At 53.2% G+C, this 19,941-nt stretch overlaps 1 protein-coding gene across 11 annotated transcripts in view; it reads right to left on the minus strand.

The window, feature by feature from the left end:
- The window catches only part of TNS1 (tensin 1), a 158,641-nt gene that overhangs the window by 59,056 nt on the left and 79,644 nt on the right, over positions 1 to 19,941 (minus strand). For all 11 annotated transcript variants that reach the window (XM_037029103.1, XM_037029102.1, XM_037029109.1 and 8 more), the window contains 6 exons: positions 17,529 to 17,641; positions 17,060 to 17,120; positions 16,746 to 16,821; positions 16,010 to 16,139; positions 14,542 to 14,607; positions 13,275 to 13,391 (listed from right to left, as the gene is read on the minus strand). In XM_037029103.1, coding sequence (XP_036884998.1) covers positions 13,275 to 13,391; positions 14,542 to 14,607; positions 16,010 to 16,139; positions 16,746 to 16,821; positions 17,060 to 17,120; positions 17,529 to 17,641 — 563 coding nt within the window. The remainder of the gene's footprint in view (positions 1 to 13,274; positions 13,392 to 14,541; positions 14,608 to 16,009; positions 16,140 to 16,745; positions 16,822 to 17,059; positions 17,121 to 17,528; positions 17,642 to 19,941) is intronic.

Consider the following 19,941-nt stretch of genomic DNA (forward strand, 5'->3'; position numbering starts at 1 on the left):
GCACAAATAAAAACAGTATATGCACAGGTTATTCACTGCAGCATTTTTGGAAATAGCAAAAGATTGGAAACAAATGTCCATTTTATTTGAAATACAAGTTAAGTAAAACACAGAGCACATGCACAGTGGAATATTACGCAGCTGACAAAACAAAGAAGGGTCTTTATGTGCTATTACAGAAAGATCTCTGTGGTGTTAGATGAAAAAGCCCAGGGTGCAAGCCAAATGCTTGCAATGACTACAAGACTCTAACAACCTGGTCCCCAGACCTCTGACCTCACCTCCTACAAAAACATCCAGTGCCATCTCCCCGGCCCCTTTGCTGCGTCCCAAACATCTCAGGTGGACTAGTGACTAAAGGCCTTTGCACTGAAGGTTCCCTCCGCTGAGGATGCTCTTCCTTAGGCATCTGCTTGGCTGACTCCCTCATCTCCATCAATTCATTGCCCATGCATTCCCCTCTCAGGGAACACTAGGCTGACCAGCTTTTTAAAAATTGGCATGTCCCCACTCAGTGCCCCCACTTCCAATCCCCCTTACTCTGATCTGTTTTGTCCCAGAATATTTGTCACCTAACATGCTCTGTCATTTATTTATATGCCTTTTTAATTTTTGTATTGTCTGCCTTCTCCCACTAAAATATAATCGTGACAAGGACAGGGTCTTTATGCTGTTCCCTGTTACCCTCAGCATCCACAACAGTGGCTGTCCATATAGTGGGCATTCAGTCAATATTTGCTGATTGAATGGTGAACTGCCCATGTACCAAAGAACACCAATGATTTGAATTTCTTCTTCTAGCGTGGATTCAAGGTTATGCCTATAATCACGTCATTCTCACGCTCCTGCATCCTGATATGTTTTCTTCAGTGGGAGAGAAAGAAGCAGCTTTACAGGGGCTCCTGGAGACACCATGACCCATAGCACCACCACAAATGGCCGGAGCCAGGGAGGCAGGTCCCACAAAGGGGAAGACCCTGGAAAGACCCTGGGAGCTGGCCTGGCTCTGCCCCCAACTATGGTGTGACACCTCTGCAAACCCCCCCAAAAATGAGTAGAGGGATTGGCTCACACATGGGAATGGAGCCCGGCTTCTGGATGATCCTGGAGAAGTTCACACGCAGATCCCAGATCCACTGAAAGCTCTCCCCATAAATGCCCCCAGAACTGCTGGCTGGACAGAAAGCAGGACCTGGGAAAGTGAGCCAGGTGGGAGGGGCTCTGCTGCCTGACGAGAAGCATACCAGGTAGCAGGCAGGGGCGGGCAAGACAGGGACAAGCTCCAGGAACAATGCTGTGTCCTGGAGGCTGATGGAAAGAGGACCCTGAAAAGCCAGGACAAGTAGTGAAGGGGTTGAACTTTGCCAAAGAGCAAACCACCTCAGTTAGCACCTAGGAACCAGCCCAGGACAACCTCCCTGGACAGGGAGAAAGAGGGCCAGGTACAGCCTCCAAAGGCACTGAGACACACCTAGGGCCTGACCAGGTCCAGCAAGGAATAATCCAGAACTACCCAGAAAGACAGCCCTCACCACTGAGGCCTGGATGCTGTGAGCCGACACCTCTCCCCAACCCCACTCAGAGCAGAGACAGCATCCGCCTGCCCCACCTGGGGCCTGGAAACCAAGGAGCAGGGCAGAGCCTCTACCGGCTGCAGTGAGGAAAAGCAGCAGGCAGAGTACGTGTGCTCCCTGAGTAGCTGACAGGCCGTCATGTGCACTGAGCACCAAATCTGGGCTCCAGGGACTGGTCCACTGCAGGATTTGAGTGCTGTCTTTTCTCTTGATCCCCTGGTTCCCTCTCCCCTTTCAGGCCCCATGTAGGTGGAGGGCAGCCGAGCAAAGGAAGCCAGTCAGATCAATTGCTTTTCTTTCCCCCTACTTTCTAGACCCTGAGCAATATTGCTACACCACTTTTAGATTTGAAAAACAATTCTGTCTTCAGTGTCATCTGCCTCCAGGACCCAGGAAAAACGCAGCCCCCATCAACACCATCCCCAGAACCTTCTGCTCTCCTGAGAAGCCGTGGCCCTCAGCCACAATCTGTCTCCAGTGGGGTTCAGAGTGCATGGCATGCCTGTCTGATCTCACTGAACCCCCCACCCACCACCCTTGCCTGCAGGCAACCCCAGGGCATGACTTTCTATAGCACAAGGTCTAGTGTAGTGCCTGTCACCCAGTAAGTGATCTGAGAAAAGAAACAGAAGGAGTGGGGATGATGGGTGAAAGGCAGCTTTCGTTGGGTAAGAAAAAATATGTGATCGAGGGAAGCTTGAATTTCTTTTCTTGGACATGGTTAAAGTCAGTATCTTGGGGTCTGGCCGGGTCCAGCTAACTTACGCTTGGCTCAGTCTGGTAGGGGAGAAAGGAGGAAGGTGGTGGAGAGGGAAAGAGTGCACAGTCTCGTCTTCCCCGGCCTCCAGCCTGATATCTGAGCACACGGCGAGGGCAGCCGGTGCCGCTCAGGCCACTGGCCAAGAGCTCCGCGTCCGCTCTGAATGTGGCTCCGGCCTCCCAACCTCCACCTGATGGTAGAGATTACAGAGGACCGAAGGCGCATTCACTCGGGAGGGTATCGGTTTTCCAAATGTTCCACGGGCAGACACTGCTCCCCAAGCCTGCCAGCTGCCTCGCAGAGCAGGGCCCGCGAAGGGTTCGAGGGCACCAGGACAAGCCCCGGCCCGCCCGCCCGCCCGACAAGGAACAGTGCTAAGCAGGTGGCCGGCAGATGCTGGGTCACCGGTGTCATCTTCTTCACCCACAAGGTCAGGCTGACCTTGCATTTGAATTCTCAGCATTCTGGTTGTTCCAGAAGGTCAGGAGAGGTCGCCTCTCTGGGAGGAAGAGAAGGCACCCAGATCCTCCTCAGGAAGGCGTTTGATCCCTGCCTCTGTCACGACCTCCGTGTAGACCGTCCCCACCGAGACCCATCTCCCTTGTTTCCCAACAAATCTTCCCAACAGGGCCAAGAGGACAAGGACTCGAATTGCTTGCCGCAGCTGATCCGCCCTCTCGGCCAGGAAGTTCTACCAGGTGGCTAACTCACACTGCTCCTGCTGCACTCTAAGCCCTTTGTCCTATACAACGTGCTAGAACAGAGCCAGAGCAGCTTTGAATTACTCTGCCCGTCCTCCCCCAACCCTGAAGCTACAGACCAAAAGGGCTGCCCTTTCTCACAAGCCAAGTTAAGATTTCCCAAGAAAAATCAGTTTGGTGCTGAACTCCAGACTCAGCACTGGTGCTTAGAAAATCGTCCTCTGCTCAGCTACGAGGGACACGTGTATGGCTCCGGGGTTCCCGGACTCTTTGTGTGAATTACTGGAGCCCACCTGCAATCTTGTGTGCCCCTCTTTTACTGGTTCCTCCCATATCCTACCCCAAAGTTCGGAAGGCAGGAATGTCACCCCTATGAATGTAGGGCACAGGGGCTGTTTGCCCCACTGCCTAACTGCCTCATTCCCAATGCAAAGGGGCCACTGCTCTCCCTCATCCGGTTTGGCCCTGGGGACATGAAGGGACACAGAGCCACACAGGTGGCTGAGGCAGCTGGTGGCAGAACTCCTGGGCTTTTGTGCTGTTCTGCCATCCAGGGACCTGGAACCCAGCCTCCCTCTCTGTGTAACGGGACAGGTTTCTCACCAGTTCCAGGGCTGGAGAGAGATCAGACCAAGCAGCCTAAAGCGTCTCGGGCTACAGATGAATCATCTTTGGGATTCAGATGTAAAATGACAGAAAGCAGTGTGGACCCCTGGCCTTTCCGTTATTGCCTCAGTTTCCTCACCTAGACAGCAGGAACCCTAGTTGCAATCTGAAGTTAATACAGAAGCATTTGGGTCTCAGTTGTGACCAAGGCCACAGGAAAATGAACGCCACATTCCAAAAGCAGGACCTGCAGAAAGTCACCCACAGAACAGGAGAAAATATCCACAATTCATGCATCTGATAAGGGGCCTATTTCCAGGCTATATAAGGAGTTCATAACTCAATAACAAAAAGGCAAATCCCCAACTTTAAAAAAAATGTGCCAAAGATGTGAATAGATGTTTTTCTAAAGAAGACATACAATATAACGGCCAGTTAACAAAGATGTTCAACATCATTAATTCTCAGGGTGATGCAAGTCAAAACCACAATGAAATACCACTCTACACCCACTAGGATGGCTAGAATACCAAAGAAAATCACAAGTGCGGGTGAGGGCCTGGAGAAACTGCAATCCTCATCCTTCGGCAGGGAAGGAATGTAAACCGGTACAGACGCTTTGGAGAGCAGTCTGGCAGGCCCTCAAACAACTAAACACAGAGTTACTCTATGACCCAGCAATTCTACTCCCAGGTATCCACCCCAGAAAAAATAAAAACAGGAGTCCATGCCAAAAGCCGTACACAAATGTCCACAGCAGCATTCTCTAAAATACCCCCGAAGCGAACACAGCGCAGATATTCACCGACCGGTGTGTGCACAAACCAAGTGTCCACACAGCGGGAAACTATTCAACAAGACTGAAGCACTGATACACGCTACCCCAGGGATGGACCCTGGAAACACCACACTAAGAGAAAGCCGCGTACTCTGCAATTCCGTTTACATGAAATATCCACAACAGACAAACCTACAGGAAGTAGGCTGGGGCTGGGGTCGGGGTAGGGACAGAAATGGGGACTGACTGCTAACGGGCAGGAGGTTTCTTTGGGGAGTGATGAAAAACATTCTGAAATTAGATTATGGTGACGTGGCACAACCCTAAATATATTAAAATCCATCAAATAGCACGCTTTAAACAGGTTAAGTTATGGTGTTAAGCTTTATCAGTGTAATACATTTTATTATGTAACATTGGGAATATATGCTCTCGGCAGCTGCATTCTTTTAAAAAAAGAGATGGTCAGCCCTGGCTGATGTAGCTCAGTAGATTGAGCACAGGCCTTGGAACCAGAGGATCACGGTTCAATTCCCAGTCAGGGCACATGCCTGGGTTGCAGGCCGGTTCCCTGTGCAGGCCAACTCCCAGGAGGGGACGCACAAAAGGCAATCATACATTAATGTTTCTCTCCCTCTCTCCTTCCCCTCTAAAGATAAATAAATAAAAAATAAAATCTTTAAAACAAATTTAAAAAGATTATTAAAAAGTAATAATAATAAAATAATAAAAAGAGAGATGGCGGAAACCTCTCTGTAGCTCTAAACTACATCCATGCACTTCCACATCGAAGGAGGAAGGGGGTCAGGAAATGGACTCTCTCAGAGGCAGTCGGGGGAAGAGGGGTGAGTGCCACCAGCGAAGGGCTCTTCCCTCCCCTCAGGGAGTCTGCTCAGCTCAGCTCAGCCTCAGTTGGCTGGGGCATGGAGAACATGGGAGACTGGACCAGGCTGGGGCCTGAGAGTCTTCGGGGTGCAAGGCAGACAGGGGAACGGAGAGGGGCTGCCCTGGACTAAGGGGAGAGAGCCACCCAGGGCTGCCTCAGATCCTGTCCAAGAGGGCCCCCTGGAGGGCCGAAGGGGCCTCGGCAGGAGGAAGCTGGAGGGAGCAGGGGATTTCTGGGCTGAGGGTCATAAATATGCCATAGAGCTGCCTGCTGTCACTGCCTGGAGGAAACAGAGAGTGAGGGACAGGGGGAGATGAGGGCGGGGGCAGTGTCTCCAAAACACCCACAAATGGGCTGCAAGACAGAAACAGCATTTGATGCCTTCAGAATCTTCCACTGAGCAGAAAGCTCAGCACTCATACCTCCACCCAGAGCAGGCCTGTGCAATGCCACAATGGTGCCAGGCAGGCAAGAATGTTCTGACCCCTTCCCTCCTCTCCTCTCTTCCGGTAAGTGCAGAAAACAGGGAGAGAACCTGCTGAGACACACACACAGAGCTGGCGGCCAGCTAGGGGCTGACACGGGGGAAGAACTAGCTCTGCATGAAGTACCAAGGTCACTGGCACTGGGCACCTGTATTACTGACCAGAGGATCTTTTTATTACACAAGAGTGATCAGAAAAGGTACAGGATTCACCCTAATGACATATGGGGGCAACGGAAGCAAAGGACGCCTTTAAAGGACAGGGGTAGATAAAATAAAGCGGCTCTATAATCACACCCTACAAGTTCTGCTCGTTCAATCTAAGAGTTGCAAAGCAGCAGCTACTTCTAGGGCTTTGGGGAGGAGTAACCAAGAGAACGTCGACTCAGTGGAACCCGGCACAGGGCAGGCACACAAGGTTGGCCATCGTGTTTGTCATCATTGTTACCATGGGACAGCTTTAGAGTCAGAAGTCCCCTTTGGGATCCATCCTCCTCCATTCACTGATACGGCCACTGAAAGCCAGATGGGAAACAACTTGTCCAAGGTTGCATAGCAAGCTGGTGTCAGAGGCAAATCTCCTGACTCCCAAGAAAGGGGCTCCCAGAATAGGGCCAAGTGTAGAACAGACCAGGGGGGTGTGACCTTCTTCTTCAGAAGAGTGGGTTTGTATACATTCAAAATCACACCTCTATCTTCTCTCCTCTAGCACTTCAACAATAAGGATGATGATGATGATAATAATAATAACAATAATAACAGACACAAATTACTGCCAGCATAGCACATACCAGGCACTCCATCCTTCACAGTTGACACATATTACCTCATTGAACCTTAACAACAGAAGACGCTGTTGTCTCCCCCATTTTACAGGAAAAGCATTTGGGTCTCCAAGAGGCAAAGTGACTCGACTGAGGAACACAGTGATAAACAACAGAGCTTGGAACCAGACCTTCTGATTCTCAATCGCATAGTCTCACTATCCAGGGTAGAGATTAATCTGTTCAGCGTTATTTTGGCTTTCCATCTTCCAGGCACAACTTCCCTGCACCTTTGAAATGAGGCTTGGATGTATGAGTTGTTTTGGCCAATAAAGTGTGAGCACACAAAAAAAGAGTGTCACATCCTGGCAGGAACAGTCTGCAAGTCATAATGCCCTCCACCCCCAGAGGCAGCAATGATGGCAGCATCTCTGAGATGAAGCCACCACCAGCCCAGAGTAACTAAGATGCACAGAGACCCCTGCCAACTCACACTGGACAGGCAGCAGGGGGAAGAAATGTGTTTTCATTAGGTTAAGCCACTGAGAATTTGGGGCTGGTTGTTACCCAGCATCACCAAGTCTCTCCTGGCTGATACAACCCCCAAGCTATACTGCTCCCTGCTCCACACTCAGGACTTGGGAAGGTCTGAGAGGAGAGCTTGGTGGGACTGTCTTAGCTCCTCAGAAGTCATAGAAAGAAACAGTGATTGAGCTCAAATAAATGGGAAGAGTCACTTCTCCAGCCCCCTCATTTTACAGGAAAGAAAACAATCTAAAGAAAAAGAGTTACCAAGGACGCTCAGAACCCAAATCCCCTGCCTCCCAGGCCAATGTCTGTCCAGTCTGTATTTCTGTCTCTCTGTGTCTCTCACCCATTTCTCTCTCCTTCTCAGTCTCTGCCTGTTTGCTGGGCATCTCTCCTTCCTTCTTTCCCCCTCAAAAAAAAAAAAATCAGAGAATCTTCGGATGGGCCCACAGACCAGGCACCCCTGGCCACTGTCAGGAAGGCTCTTGTTCCTGACAAGGAACAGGCATAAGAGTTTAAGGAGGGGGTCGGTGCCCTCCAGAGCAGGACCCCCTCCCCTGAGGAAGGAAATGCCTCTCCTCACAGATCCTGGGGGCTCAGAAACTTGGGTACAAAGCCAAGCCCCCTGTCACAGCCCCTGGCTCTGGTGGGACTGCCCACCAAAACAAAGCAAGGCTGACAGGCATCACACAGGAGGGGAAACCCAGAAGCGGGTGGTTAGCAGCCCCCCGAGCCATCTTAAGCCAAGCTGGGGGACTTGTCCTATTCTCCTTTCACTCTTTCTCTGGCCCCAAGCCATCTGCTGCTTCACTCAGCACTCGCCCCTGCTCCCCGGGCCTCCCTGTGCGCCATGAGAAGCTCTCATAACTCAGTGCCCAAGAAGGCTGGGGAAGGGCGGGAGTGAGGCACCCCAGGCCTAGTCAATCTCTGGGCTTCTGGAAGGCAAAAGGCAGCCCACAGCCCTTAGTGTGGGACTTGCTTCCGAGAAGGTCTGCCCTAGAACACTCCAGAGGAACTTGGAGACGACTCTGGGCAGCACAGGCAGAAACACAGCCCCGCTCCCACCCGCAGGCGCTGAGATCTGAGCGCGGGGCTTCAGAACTCAGGCCAAACAGCTAATGGGGCTTCTGGAGGCTGTGAAACGTGGTGTCAGCCAGAGCGCTGAGCTGGCAGGCTCCAGCCCAGACTGGGGAATGACAGAGACAGCCCGCAAGGAGGAGGCTGGTGCAGAATAAGACCGCTCTCCCCTGCACCCACCCTGGATCTTCTCTTCCCCACTCAGGACCAAGGCTTCAGGCATCTGACTATGAGAAACCCAGGAAACTCCTTCCTAGGTGTTAAGGGCTGAATGCCCCCCGCCCCCACCCCCGCCCCCGCCTCCACCAAATTTGTATGTTGAAGTCCTCACCCCCCCCCCCCCCGGTACCTCTGAATGTGGCTATATTTGGAGATAGGGCCTTAAAAGAGGTAATTTAAAAAGAGGTCATTTGGGCAGGCCCTCATCCAATCTGACTGTCCTTATAAGAGGTGATTAGGACACAGGCGTACCATGGGCAGACCGGTGAAGAGATAGGGAGAAGACAGCCGACTGTTAGCCAAGGAGAGAGGTCTCCGGAAGAGCCAACCTTTCAACAGCTTGATCTCAGATTTATGGCCTCCAGGCTGCGAAAAAATGAATGTCTACTGTTTAAGCTGCTCACTCTGTGTTACTTGGTGGTGGCAGCCCAATCTCAGATACCAGGCAGTCGGGTTCACCAGAGGGTGCCGCTCCCAAAGCAAGGGGTCTCCGAGACGACAGGTATTCCCCAGTCCCTCAGTCACCTGCCCCAAGGCCTGGAAGCTTCTGTGCTCAGAAAGCTCTTGCTGTTGCCTTCCATCCATCCTTCCCCTTTCTTCACTCCCCCTCCTTCTGGCCTAAATGCAGGCGAGTCAAAATGGTCCCCAAGCACCATGGTCACCCCAGCCTCGGTCCACACTCTCTTCCTTTTCCCTCTCTTTCTGGTTCTATTTCCTGGGCCTGTCCAGAGTGAAGTGGGCCACTCTATGTGGCAGCAAGCTCCCTGTCAGCTAAGGGTTTGAGAAGTTGGGGAGCCCCCCTGACTTAGGGGTGTAGAGGTGCTGAATAAGCTGAGCTCTAAGCCAGGTGGAAAGGGATGTGGAGCCAGACTCCCAGATTCAAATATCAGCTCCACTCCTTCTCTCGTACCTGCAGGCGATGTTCCCCGTCTTGTCGCACTTCAGTGTGGTCACTGGTACAGCCGGAGCTGAGATCGTGCAAAGGTGAGTGCCACACATGGGGACTGCCTCCCTCGTTGGCGGGTCCCTTCCCCTCCCGAGCCTCAGCATCCCCACTGATGGGCCCTATGATTGTCTTGTGCCATCCCAGCCTGGGAGGTCAACCTACAGAGAACAGAAGGCCCCGTCCGCACTGTTCTTTCTCCCCTCATCTTGCTGCTGCTATTAGTCTGGGATGTCCTAGCCAGTGGAAGAATTCACTCAGCATCACAATACCACACACCTGAAACCAGAATTAGGAGTTAGGAGGGTGGGGATGCAGGCAGCCAGGAAGGGGTTAAACACAGAACAGTCAGGGCACTGGGGGTTAAGTCAGGGTCACCTGGAAGGCTTCCCAGAGGAAGAGAACCTCTGACCCCAGTGCTGGCCACCCCTCACCCCATGGAAGTGGCAAGGTGGGGCCCAGGCCAGAGACGATTTCTGTTCCAGGGTGCCTGGCTCAGTGCCCCTCCCCCGCCCCATCTGAACCACCCGGTGGGCTCCACAGGAACTGGCCTGGCCTCTCCTCTTCACTCTCCTGGCAGGCCGAAAATAGGAGAGGCTGGCTGATTCCAGAAATGGCCTTGTCTCACCTTGGACACACTGTACCTGTTTGGAGAGGCTAGTCCCTCATTCCAGAGTGAGCAGCCCCATCACCCCCTCTGGAGGTGGGGGAGAGACATGGAGGGACACATGCATCTCGGCTGCTCCCTGCACCGAAGTCCTGCTAGCACCAGAACGGGCCAGCCCCAAAACCTCCAGGGTGCCACGCTGAAGGCACCACCACATCTGAGCCTTCCTCATGGTGGAGGCAGGACCAGGGTGATCAGGTCTGTCCAGGGGTGAGAAGTAGGCAGAGGTAGGTAAAGTGGGCAGACACTCACCCAGGCTCATCAGGACCCGGGCATATACCCAGAATAGGTATATGCCCACAGGACCAGATACCCAGAATAGCCCCCTGGGGACGTCAGCCAACCCAGGACTGCTCCAGGCTTAGCACTGGGTATTCACACCCAGGTCCTCTCTTCACTGGCTAGGCAGCCCTGGGCAGATTACTTCGGCCTTCCGTGCCTCGGTTCCCCCATCTAGCCGTAATGACAGAGCCCGCTTCACAGCGTGCCCGTGAGCATTAGGTGACGGTCCAGGACTGGCACCACAGCTGGCATGTGGCAAAACCAGAGCTGGCTCCCAAGGCCAAAGGGCCTTCAACCTTAGTCCCGGCTGCAGACCCTTGAGATGTCACCATGGTAACGACCAATGGGTCCAGGACTTGTGAGAAAACACAGCAGGCAGCCTCTCCACAACTGCCCATCCCCAAAAGTTGTTCACTAAATCCCCACTTGGCAGCAGAGTAAACTGCGGCCACAACAGGATGGCATCTCGTCAAAGGATTTGAACCTGGGTGGTTTAGCTCCAGAGGCCACATTCTTGACTTCTGCACTAAACTGCCCCTTGTAAAATCGCTACAATAACCCAATGATGCGATACTATTCCTGCCCCAAGTTTCTAGATGACGAAACGAGGAACCACAGGAAGGCTAAATAACCTGACCGTGGACATGCAGCCACAGAGGAGGGAGCTGGGCTTGGGACCCCGGCAGGTGGGCTCTGAAGCACCCACGCTCGCCCACGGCGCTATTCCACCTCAGGGTCAACCGGCCCCTCCCAGTCCAGGACCTCCCAGAGAACCGGCGAAGCTCACCGTGGCAGCCCTGGACCACGCCAGGGGAAGGCCACGCCCCCTCCCATGCTCCGACTTACGCCATCTCCTGAGCACCCCAGAATCTTGGGGGTTAGGTGCCCCTACCCCAGTTGGCACACGGGGAAACTGAGGCACGGGGACTTGTCCACAACTAGGAAGACAGACACAGGCCTTCGGCTTCCCTCTCTTGACTGGAGAATTGGCCAGAACAAAATGCTTTATGTCTGGGCCCCAGAATCTAGAGCCTTCCAGAAGTACCCCAGGTAGGAGGAGGAGCAGGATGGGGCTAATGTTCCTGTTCCCACCCCAGGGCTGGTCACCGTTTGCTTTCCTGTCCCTGTGGGGGGTGCAGCCCGAAGCAGCAGGGAGCACAGAGTGGGACTGGCGGGTGACCACCCAGCTGCCTCCCCTGCCCACCCTCAGGCATAGAGCCAGCTCTCAGCCTCCAGAGAGGACCTGCTGGGACCCTATAGGACAAGCTGACCTTTAACTGGCCAAAAGATCCCACTGGCCCCATCCCCGGCCTGGAGGAGCAGACCGCAGAAGAAGGGACAGCAGGCCAGGGCCTCCCTTCATCCTCTCCATTCTCCCTGACCTTCACGGTTCCCTCTGCCCTCCTTCCTTCCCTCCTGCTGCCGGCCGACAGTATCCAGAGCCCTGGCCTTCCACAGCCACTCCTTCTTTCCCCTTAATTATTTCACCTTTTATTTGCCTGGCACTTTAGAGTTTACCAAATGTTCTTACATTTATCATCGCATTGAATCCACACCAGGGAGAGATGGAAGGACATTGAAAATTCCTTCAATTGCCAAACGTTCTTGTTAAAAATGCAAACACCCCCCAGAAGATGAGCAGTTAGGCTGACAGCCACCGGTACCGCAGGACTAATTCATTTCACCCTCTGCCTCCTTCTGTTCCCTCCTCAGCCACTCAGCACAAGGGGATGGGGCTGGGGCAGTGGGGAGGGGGAAGGGCTGTTTGGGGGGCTGCCTGGGCGGAGTGGAATGTCCGCACGCCAGGGGAGGGGAAGGGTAGGTATGAGGAAGAGACTTCAACTCTGCAACGCTGCACACTGAACAATGTGCTCCCATCAAGCCCTCACTTCTAGCCCAGACACCATCTTCCTCCCACATTCGCTCCTTCTGGTGTCTCCAAGGCCAGAAGGAGAATCTTTCTCCTTCTGGGAGGAGGGCGAGGGTGCCTGGCTGTCCCTAACACAGCTCTGCCGCATGGCCTAGGGTCCCAAGGACAGGACAGCCCCTCCCCAGAACCAGTTTCAGTTGGAAGGAGAAGCCCAGAGACTGGGCACTGGTGTCCTTGAGGAGATTCGTCCCAGTTCATGGGGATAAATCACGCAGGTCTCAGTTACCCCAACTAAAAACTGATGGAGGGGTGGGCCGATGATCCTGAGGGTCCTCCCAACTCCCACATTCCGCGGTCCTGGGACCAAATCAGGGAAACGAGCCTGTGGCCAAACCCCAGACAGGGTGTCTCAAGAGTTCCTGACCTCCAGGCATACTCGCTTTTGGAGGCCCTGCCCTGCATCCCATCTCACATATTCAAATGAACCACATAAATAAATATAACCCCATATATAGCTCTCAAGAGCTGAACAGAGTTGCTGTTGACCATCTGACATAATGTTAGGTTTTGCAACTAAACATGTATTAATTTTCATTCTGCAGCTTTCTTTTCAAACTTTGGGGCCTCTCTGTTTGTTTCCAGCTCTCAAACGTTTTCGTTGGCGGTCGATGAAAGCCTGTGGGCCCCGATGCTCTGTCCACACTCCTGGTGCTCCGAGCCCAGGGAACGCAGGCAGGGAGGCCGCAGATGCGCAGCAGTGGGTTTCACAAGAAACCAAACAAAGGCTGTGCTGGCATCACAGGGGGTACCTCAAGGTCCACTCCAGGACACCTCCTCTAAGGAGCCCTCCCAGGCCACTCCAGCTAGCACTCACCATCCGTGGGACTCCCTTGGTACCAAGGGCGCCTCCTCGTGTGGCTGTTTGTGGGTGTTTTTTTTAAAGCTCTGCCTTCATTATTTAACACATTCGCATTTGCCTTATTGTCTCCCACAGAACTGTGAGCTCTCAGAGGGGCCTCAGATGTCTCCTCTGCCTGCCCTTTGAATGCAGCACAGTGTCAGTGCCAAACAAGAGAGCCGGGACCCAGGGGCTGTGCAGTCTGGAGAGTGGCGGGAAGCCACGGGCCCCACCTACCCTCCATGCCGTCCTCATGGTGCCCATTGAAGTTGTCATAGGAATCCCAGCGGATGAGGGGGTCGGAGGTGTTGTAGTCCACCGACACGCTCGGCCCGTTCTCCAGGTGCTCCATGCCTGAAAGGGCAGGGAAGGGCGGGTGGACAGTGAGGAGAAAGAAAAAGAGACCAGCAGCTGAGAAAACAGAGGAAGCTGACAAGACCCCCCAAGGATGCTCTCTAAGGGACTTCTCATTTTCCTGACCTTGGCGGGGCGGGACCAGTGGCTTAAGTTGGACGGAGAACCTAGGGGTCTGGTTTCCTGCATTCTTGAGAAGGCACATACCAGGTCACAGGGGGAAATGAGGACAGGGCACTGAGAAGTGAAGACCCCCCCCAAGGGAAAGCTGGGGGACCCTCTGCATGAGTTCTGTCCCTTTCTTTTCTGTGGCCCAGGGGCAGTACAGAGACCAGTCTGCCCCCGGAGGCAGCAGGGGGAGTGGGGGGGGCATGTGGAAGGGGCAGGGCTCACAGCCTGGACATCAAGAGGACACAGGGTCCTCCAGGCCATCCCCCTGCCCCACTGCTTAAGGCACTCTCCACTCCAGGTAGGGGTCAGAGGAGAGAGGCAGCAGGTCCCCTACACGTCCAGAGAAAGCCCAGCGTGAAGACGGCACAGACTGCGTGCAAGCCAGACACTCCGGGGTGAGTCACCTCCCCGACCTGGCAGTCCTGTCTTGAATCCATCCAGAGTCCCTCTGTCTGTAACCTAACTTCATGTCCTCCCATTCTGTCCCCAAATAAGATGGAGAACAACTGGTCTCCACATATAACCAGTCTAAAGGCTCAAAGGCTATTATTAAGTTGGTCTTCTCATCTTCAGGTTGAATCACCTCGGTTCTCAGAAATACTCATCATTTATCCAGCACCTCTGAGTGTCCCCTCAGCCACTCCCTCCATCCTCCATGGCCCTTGGTCTCTAAATATACGTGGGCAATGACCTAATGGGGCTAGAACAGTTTATCCAACGCAGCGCCTCTCTGTCTGCTCTTTTATTTTTGTTACCCAGAGATTAAGTCACTGGTTCATGTTTAGCTGGGGGTCCACTATGATACCCAGATCTTTTACGGTAGGGCCTGCCTTTCGGTCACAGGTAGCTTGACAATTATAGAGAAGATCAGGGGGAGAATGGTGAAGGACAGGGCGGGTGGGGGGGCGGGTGGACAGGCCAGGACAGAGGGAAGGGAGTGAATGATGAATGGATGAATGGATTCTAACTTGGCTTATACCTTGAATTTTCTCTGGTCCATAGGAAAACACAAATTCCACCTTGCCATATTCTGGAAATCGATCATCTGCAAAAGGAGAAGGAACAACAAAGTGGGCAGTCAGTTCCAGAACAGAACTCCATACAAAGTTTCCTTCTAGAAAAGATTAAAGTAATACGCATGCGCACATTGATTACATATTATTATCAGCCCCAGTCCTACTTTCCTGAGGTAACCATTTCTACCCATTTCTATTTCTGGTTCTACTGGTTCTACTGGCAGTGACCTCTAATATTCTAAATAACAGCCACAGTTTTTATGGCATTATTTCTAGACATAGCAGTATTTTTAACTCCCCACTAATTACCTCTGTGAAGATGAGAGATTTGGCTCATTTATACTACTCATTTCTTCTACTGATCACCTTTGAAACTGTAAATACTGTAGTCAAGCCTCTACTTCTTGGGCTGTCCATTCTTGATGGTGTCCTGACTCCTTCTACGTTAAAAGGAGGAATTTACGCCCCTTTCTTTCTCCCACCTCTCACCAACCCCACCTTTACGGTGTCAACCGTTCCTTTATTTTTCCTTGTTACAATTGATAACACTTGTTCTGTTCTGTTCTGTAATCACAGAGGCGTCCTCTGCTTCTGTCCTCCGGGCTCCAGTGCAGGGACACACCCTTCTCCTGCACAGCCAGACTCCACTGGGAGGTCATGCCCCTCCTCCCCCGAGTCCCCACCCCACTCTGCTCTCTGCCTGAGCCCAGTCTGGACACAGGTCCCCATATACTGCTTGTAGCAAGTGAAGTTACATCAGGGATGGGGCCCGCTCCCCAGGGCACCCACCACACCTGTGCATGCCTCTATCACTGCAGGCATCACTTCATAGCATCATGTTTGTGGGTCTTGGTCTCCCACAAGACTGAGCTCACTAAGGCTATGGGCTCACCTCTTTCTCTTTGTATCTCCAAGATCTAGCACACGCCTGGCACATATACACACAAGTAGCTGGATAAATGGACACATATACACATGCTTGGTGGATGGATAGATGGACAGATGAATGGGTGGATGGATGGATGGATTTGGACGTGTGGGTAGATGAGTGGATGAATGGATGGGTGGATGGATGCACAGATCTGGATGGGTGGGTGGATGGGTAGATGAGTGGATGGCTTGATGGATGGATGAGTAGATAAATGCACAGACAGATAACTTTGGATGGGTGGGTGGGTGGGTGGGCAGATGGAAAGACAGATAGATGGATGGATGGATAGATGGATATGGATATGTCCCAGTCCTGAATGTAACGTAGATAAAACCTCAAATGAACAGAGAAAAAAAGGGAGAGACACCTCCCTGACGACCTGCTCTTCCCTCAGGAAACAGTTGCCTCCCCACTGCTGCCATGTCCTCCTCCGTGACGGCTCTTCTACCTGTGACAGAACGATCCCTTGCTAGATCCACCTCTCCACGCAAAGGGCCCACCTTTGAAGGCCTCATCAAGGTCCTCCTTCCCAAAGACAACCCCCAGGTCATGGATGGCACAGGTGTGGAACTGCACACGGAAGATGACATCTCGGGCTGGGCTCCGGAACTTCTTGTGGTAGCACTTCAGCTGTACGAGAAAGAGAGCGGAGCCCATCAGGAGCCAGAGGCGAGGAACTGGGTCCCATGGAGCTTCTTTATCAGGCCAAAGACTGGGTCCCCAAGGCTTGCCCCAAACCCCGTGAGACAGAGGTCACCAACACCAAATGGGATCTCAGAGCTCTCTGGGGAAACTTCTAGAAGAGCAGAGAGTTGGAGGCCAGTCTTATCCCATGGGGACAAAACTACCTCTCAAGAATCTCTTGCATGCAAATAGGAATGGAAAAAGTAGGGGTGGATTCAAACAGACGGAGGAAGGGCTGAATCTAGAATTGAGGGGGCCCTCGTCACCAAGCAGAAGCCAGGAGGTAACAGCTCCCACTGATAGCTATTTCCCCAGATGTTCCAGAACAAGAGGTGAGCCCAGCGGAAGGGATGTCTGACTCCAAGGCAGGAGAATGCACAAGGATTGTCAGAGGTTGAAAGGCCTTGCAAGAGACCTGAGAGCCTACAACCCCAAGGCTGGTGGCTCACCGGGAGTGAGGTCTTGCCTAGGAGAGGGAGGAGGAGAGCAGGAAGAGAGCCAGGAGAAAAAGAAACAAAGAGGTGGGGCTACAAGCAAAGGGGCCGTGCTCACCAGGATGTCTCCCTTCAAGAGCAGCCCAGGCTCAATGGTGATGCAGATGCTGGTCTGGCTGTCTCCTTGGACGTTGCTATGGGAGAGAGGTGGGCCGAAGGAAAGAGGGGCTGGTGCAGGGCAGGCAGCGCATTTTCTCCCTTCTCCCCCTCTGCCACCAGGTCACTGGGGAACTTTGCCGAATTTACCCCTTAGCCCTCTCCTATAAGGGATTTAAGGAGCCCCCCCAACCCACACACACCCACCCAGCTGGCTCCCGGTCCTCAGCTTCAGAGCTGTGGCATCCACGCCTCTCATTCCTGTGGAATACTTACTAAATGCCAGATGTGTAAACAGGCTGCATGGCCTGGTAGATCCGGAGAAATGGCCGACACCCTGTAAGGGAAGGGTGGTGTTAGCTGAGACAGCAGGACAGTGGGAGCCAGAAGAGGGAGAAGAGAGAGTGAAGGAAGTTGGGGAGAAAGGAAGGAAGGGGGGAGGAAGAGGAAGGAGAAAAAGAGGAAGGAGCAATGGAAAGAGAAAGAGGAAGAAATAGCAGCTTTTCATTCACTAGCTTTGTCATTTTAAGTTGACAAAAACATTGCCACATCCAACATCCGTCAACAGGCACTGTGAGTGTGGAACCCACTTTGCAAATGAGCAGACTGGGGCTAAAGAAAGCTCAGGAAGTGGGGCAGCTGAGCCTCCAGTACGAGCCTGTGTTTTCCCCACCCATGGCTGCCTCTTCAGAGAAGGAGATGGGAAACAGAAGGGGGTGGGAAGCCAGAGGGCTGGAGCCCGTACCTCCTTTAGACTCGAAGTTGGGGATGCCGTGCATGATCACGTGGTGAAGAAACAGGGGCTTGTTGTTCATTTTGATGGTGCCAGAGAGCAGGCCGCTGAAGTAATGCACGTACCTGGAGCCAGGACAGGGGCAGCTTCAGCCAAGGAGACCCACACTGGGGCAGAGCCATCCCGTGTTCTCTCTTCCCCCAGAACACTGCCCTAGGTGGTCCCAAGTAGCCTGTGCCCACCACCCGCCAATACCCCCAGGCCTCCCCGTGGCTGGGGTCTCTGCCCAGCACAGACCACCCTTGCCGCCTGAAGCCTTCAGGTAGGAAGGGCGAGCAAGCACTACTACACCTAGAGCTGGGTCTAGCCAAACCCCCAATTTGGGGTTCTCCAGCGACCCCTGGTGGTCAACATGAGCATCTCATTCCTGCTTCTCTCTCAGCCCAGGAATCTCCTACCGGGTCAAAAGTTGTTTCCCCACAGCCCTGACAGGTATCCCTGAACCGCTCACCACTACACAAGATGGCTGATGACCATCCGACAGCTCTGACATCCTTATCCAGAGCCCAAACCAAACTGACATTCATCCCCATGGGCCCTGGGTCAGCTCCGCACAGGCCCACCAGCCACATGACCCTCCAGAGAATAATAAGAGCGTAAAAAATACAGGCTTTCACTTTTTAATTTCATGTCAAAGTGTAGGAAAGTCTCTCTAGATCATTTCATTTGGTGTTGGAAGATATTTAATTTCCACTAAGTACTTCTGGCTCTAGGGTCAACATCTCCCAATTCTTTCAACAAAGATCTTATTGGAAAAATGGGAGGATTAACCTATTCCCACTCCTTCAAAACAGAAAGGAAAAAATTTGGTCCAGAAAGGGTCATGAGCCTCCCAAAGTCACACAGCAAGTACACAAAGAGCTCAGAGTGAATGAGGAGAGAGGGGAAGAAGTCTGACTCCAATGCATCTGCCGGAACAGAGGCCAATCCTTCTGCTATTGGCCAGTGCTTCCTTCTCTTCTGACTGGCCAGAGGACAGCAAGCTACATGGGCTCAACCAATCAGAACACACATGAGACTGTGAGGAAGCCAACATGGGCTTTTGAGGTGGGTGGGACCAGAACCCAAATGACCATGATAAGAATCCCCTCCTATATCTTCACTCCTTGGCCTACCTCCAGGCCTGTGGGCCTCTGTCCCTGGGCCGGGGTGGGGCCACCTTGGACAACCCAAGCAAGATAATCTGATGGGCAGCGCCAGCTCCTATTCAGGCCCCTGCCCAGCCCCCAGCCCCATTACTCAAACCGGAAACCTGGAATGGCGGGTTCCTATCAGAACTTCTGATCATGCCAACAGGATGTGTCTGTGTGCTGGGGACAATGAGTCCGGAGGTGGGGTGACAATGAATGGGAAAGCCGCAGGCCAAGCCCCTCCCTGCCTCTCACCCTGCCCTCCTCTCCTCCAACTGCCTCATTCCTTACCAGTGACGCGGACAAGAAGGCGGGAAAGTGGCACTTTCACATTCGGGCACAAACAGAACCACCTACCCATAAGCAGACGTGCGGGCAGATATGACTGTGAGGCAGACACAGATAGTGTAAACACACATAGACACTGAGCACCGTGGAACCCCTGCGTGACCCTATTCCTGAGAGGCAGCACCGATCCCCATTCTCCAGGTTTCCAGCGTCAGAGGCGTGACTACTCTGCCTGCTCTCTCCAAGCCACAGTGTGCCACCATAGCATAGAGTGTGACACTCCTCTAGCCATATCCCTTGCCCTTCGATGGCAAGGGCCAGACTCGTGGCCAAGGCCAGGCAAGCCAGGGACTGAGGAGCAGGTACTTGAGTGATAGTTCTTCCCTCCCCGAGACTTCTTCCCTGGGAACACTCTCATTGATCCCCAGCTGCTCTGTCTGGCAGCCTAGCCAGGATTTTCTGCATGTAAAGACATCCGGTTTCTGATCCAGCTGACCTGAGGCTGGCCACCAGCTGCCTTGTGCCAAGTGTAGGACACTAGGTTGCCTGAGGACTCACTCATTTCTGCTAGGGCCTCCCACTACAATGGCGGAAACAGCCCCCAGCAGGGCCAGCACATTTCTAGAGAGGCAAGCAAGGCAAGGGTGATGTGAGTTGGGGACACCCCAGCATGGAGAGTCTGGGAAGCGCCAGGACATGCAGCAAGGGGGTCCTGCTGGCCAAGTGTTCCAAAGGGTTAGAAAACTCAGTGGGTCACTGTGGCCTCCAGGCCTGTGCGCCCGCTGTCCCCTCTGCCCAGACCTTCACCCAGATGCTTCCTCCCATCTTCCCAGACCTCACCTCACACTGTGGTGAGGTCCTCTCTGAGAAGCACCTTCTCAGAGAGGCCAGTCCCTTGGAATCAGCCTCTCGCGCCCACTCCCATCACTCTCTCACCCATCACGTTC

The sequence above is a fragment of the Sturnira hondurensis genome, unplaced genomic scaffold, assembly GCF_014824575.4.
Source record: "Sturnira hondurensis isolate 20B ecotype Veracruz unplaced genomic scaffold, ASM1482457v3 Scaffold0020237, whole genome shotgun sequence".
Classification (NCBI taxonomy): Eukaryota; Metazoa; Chordata; class Mammalia; order Chiroptera; family Phyllostomidae; genus Sturnira; species Sturnira hondurensis.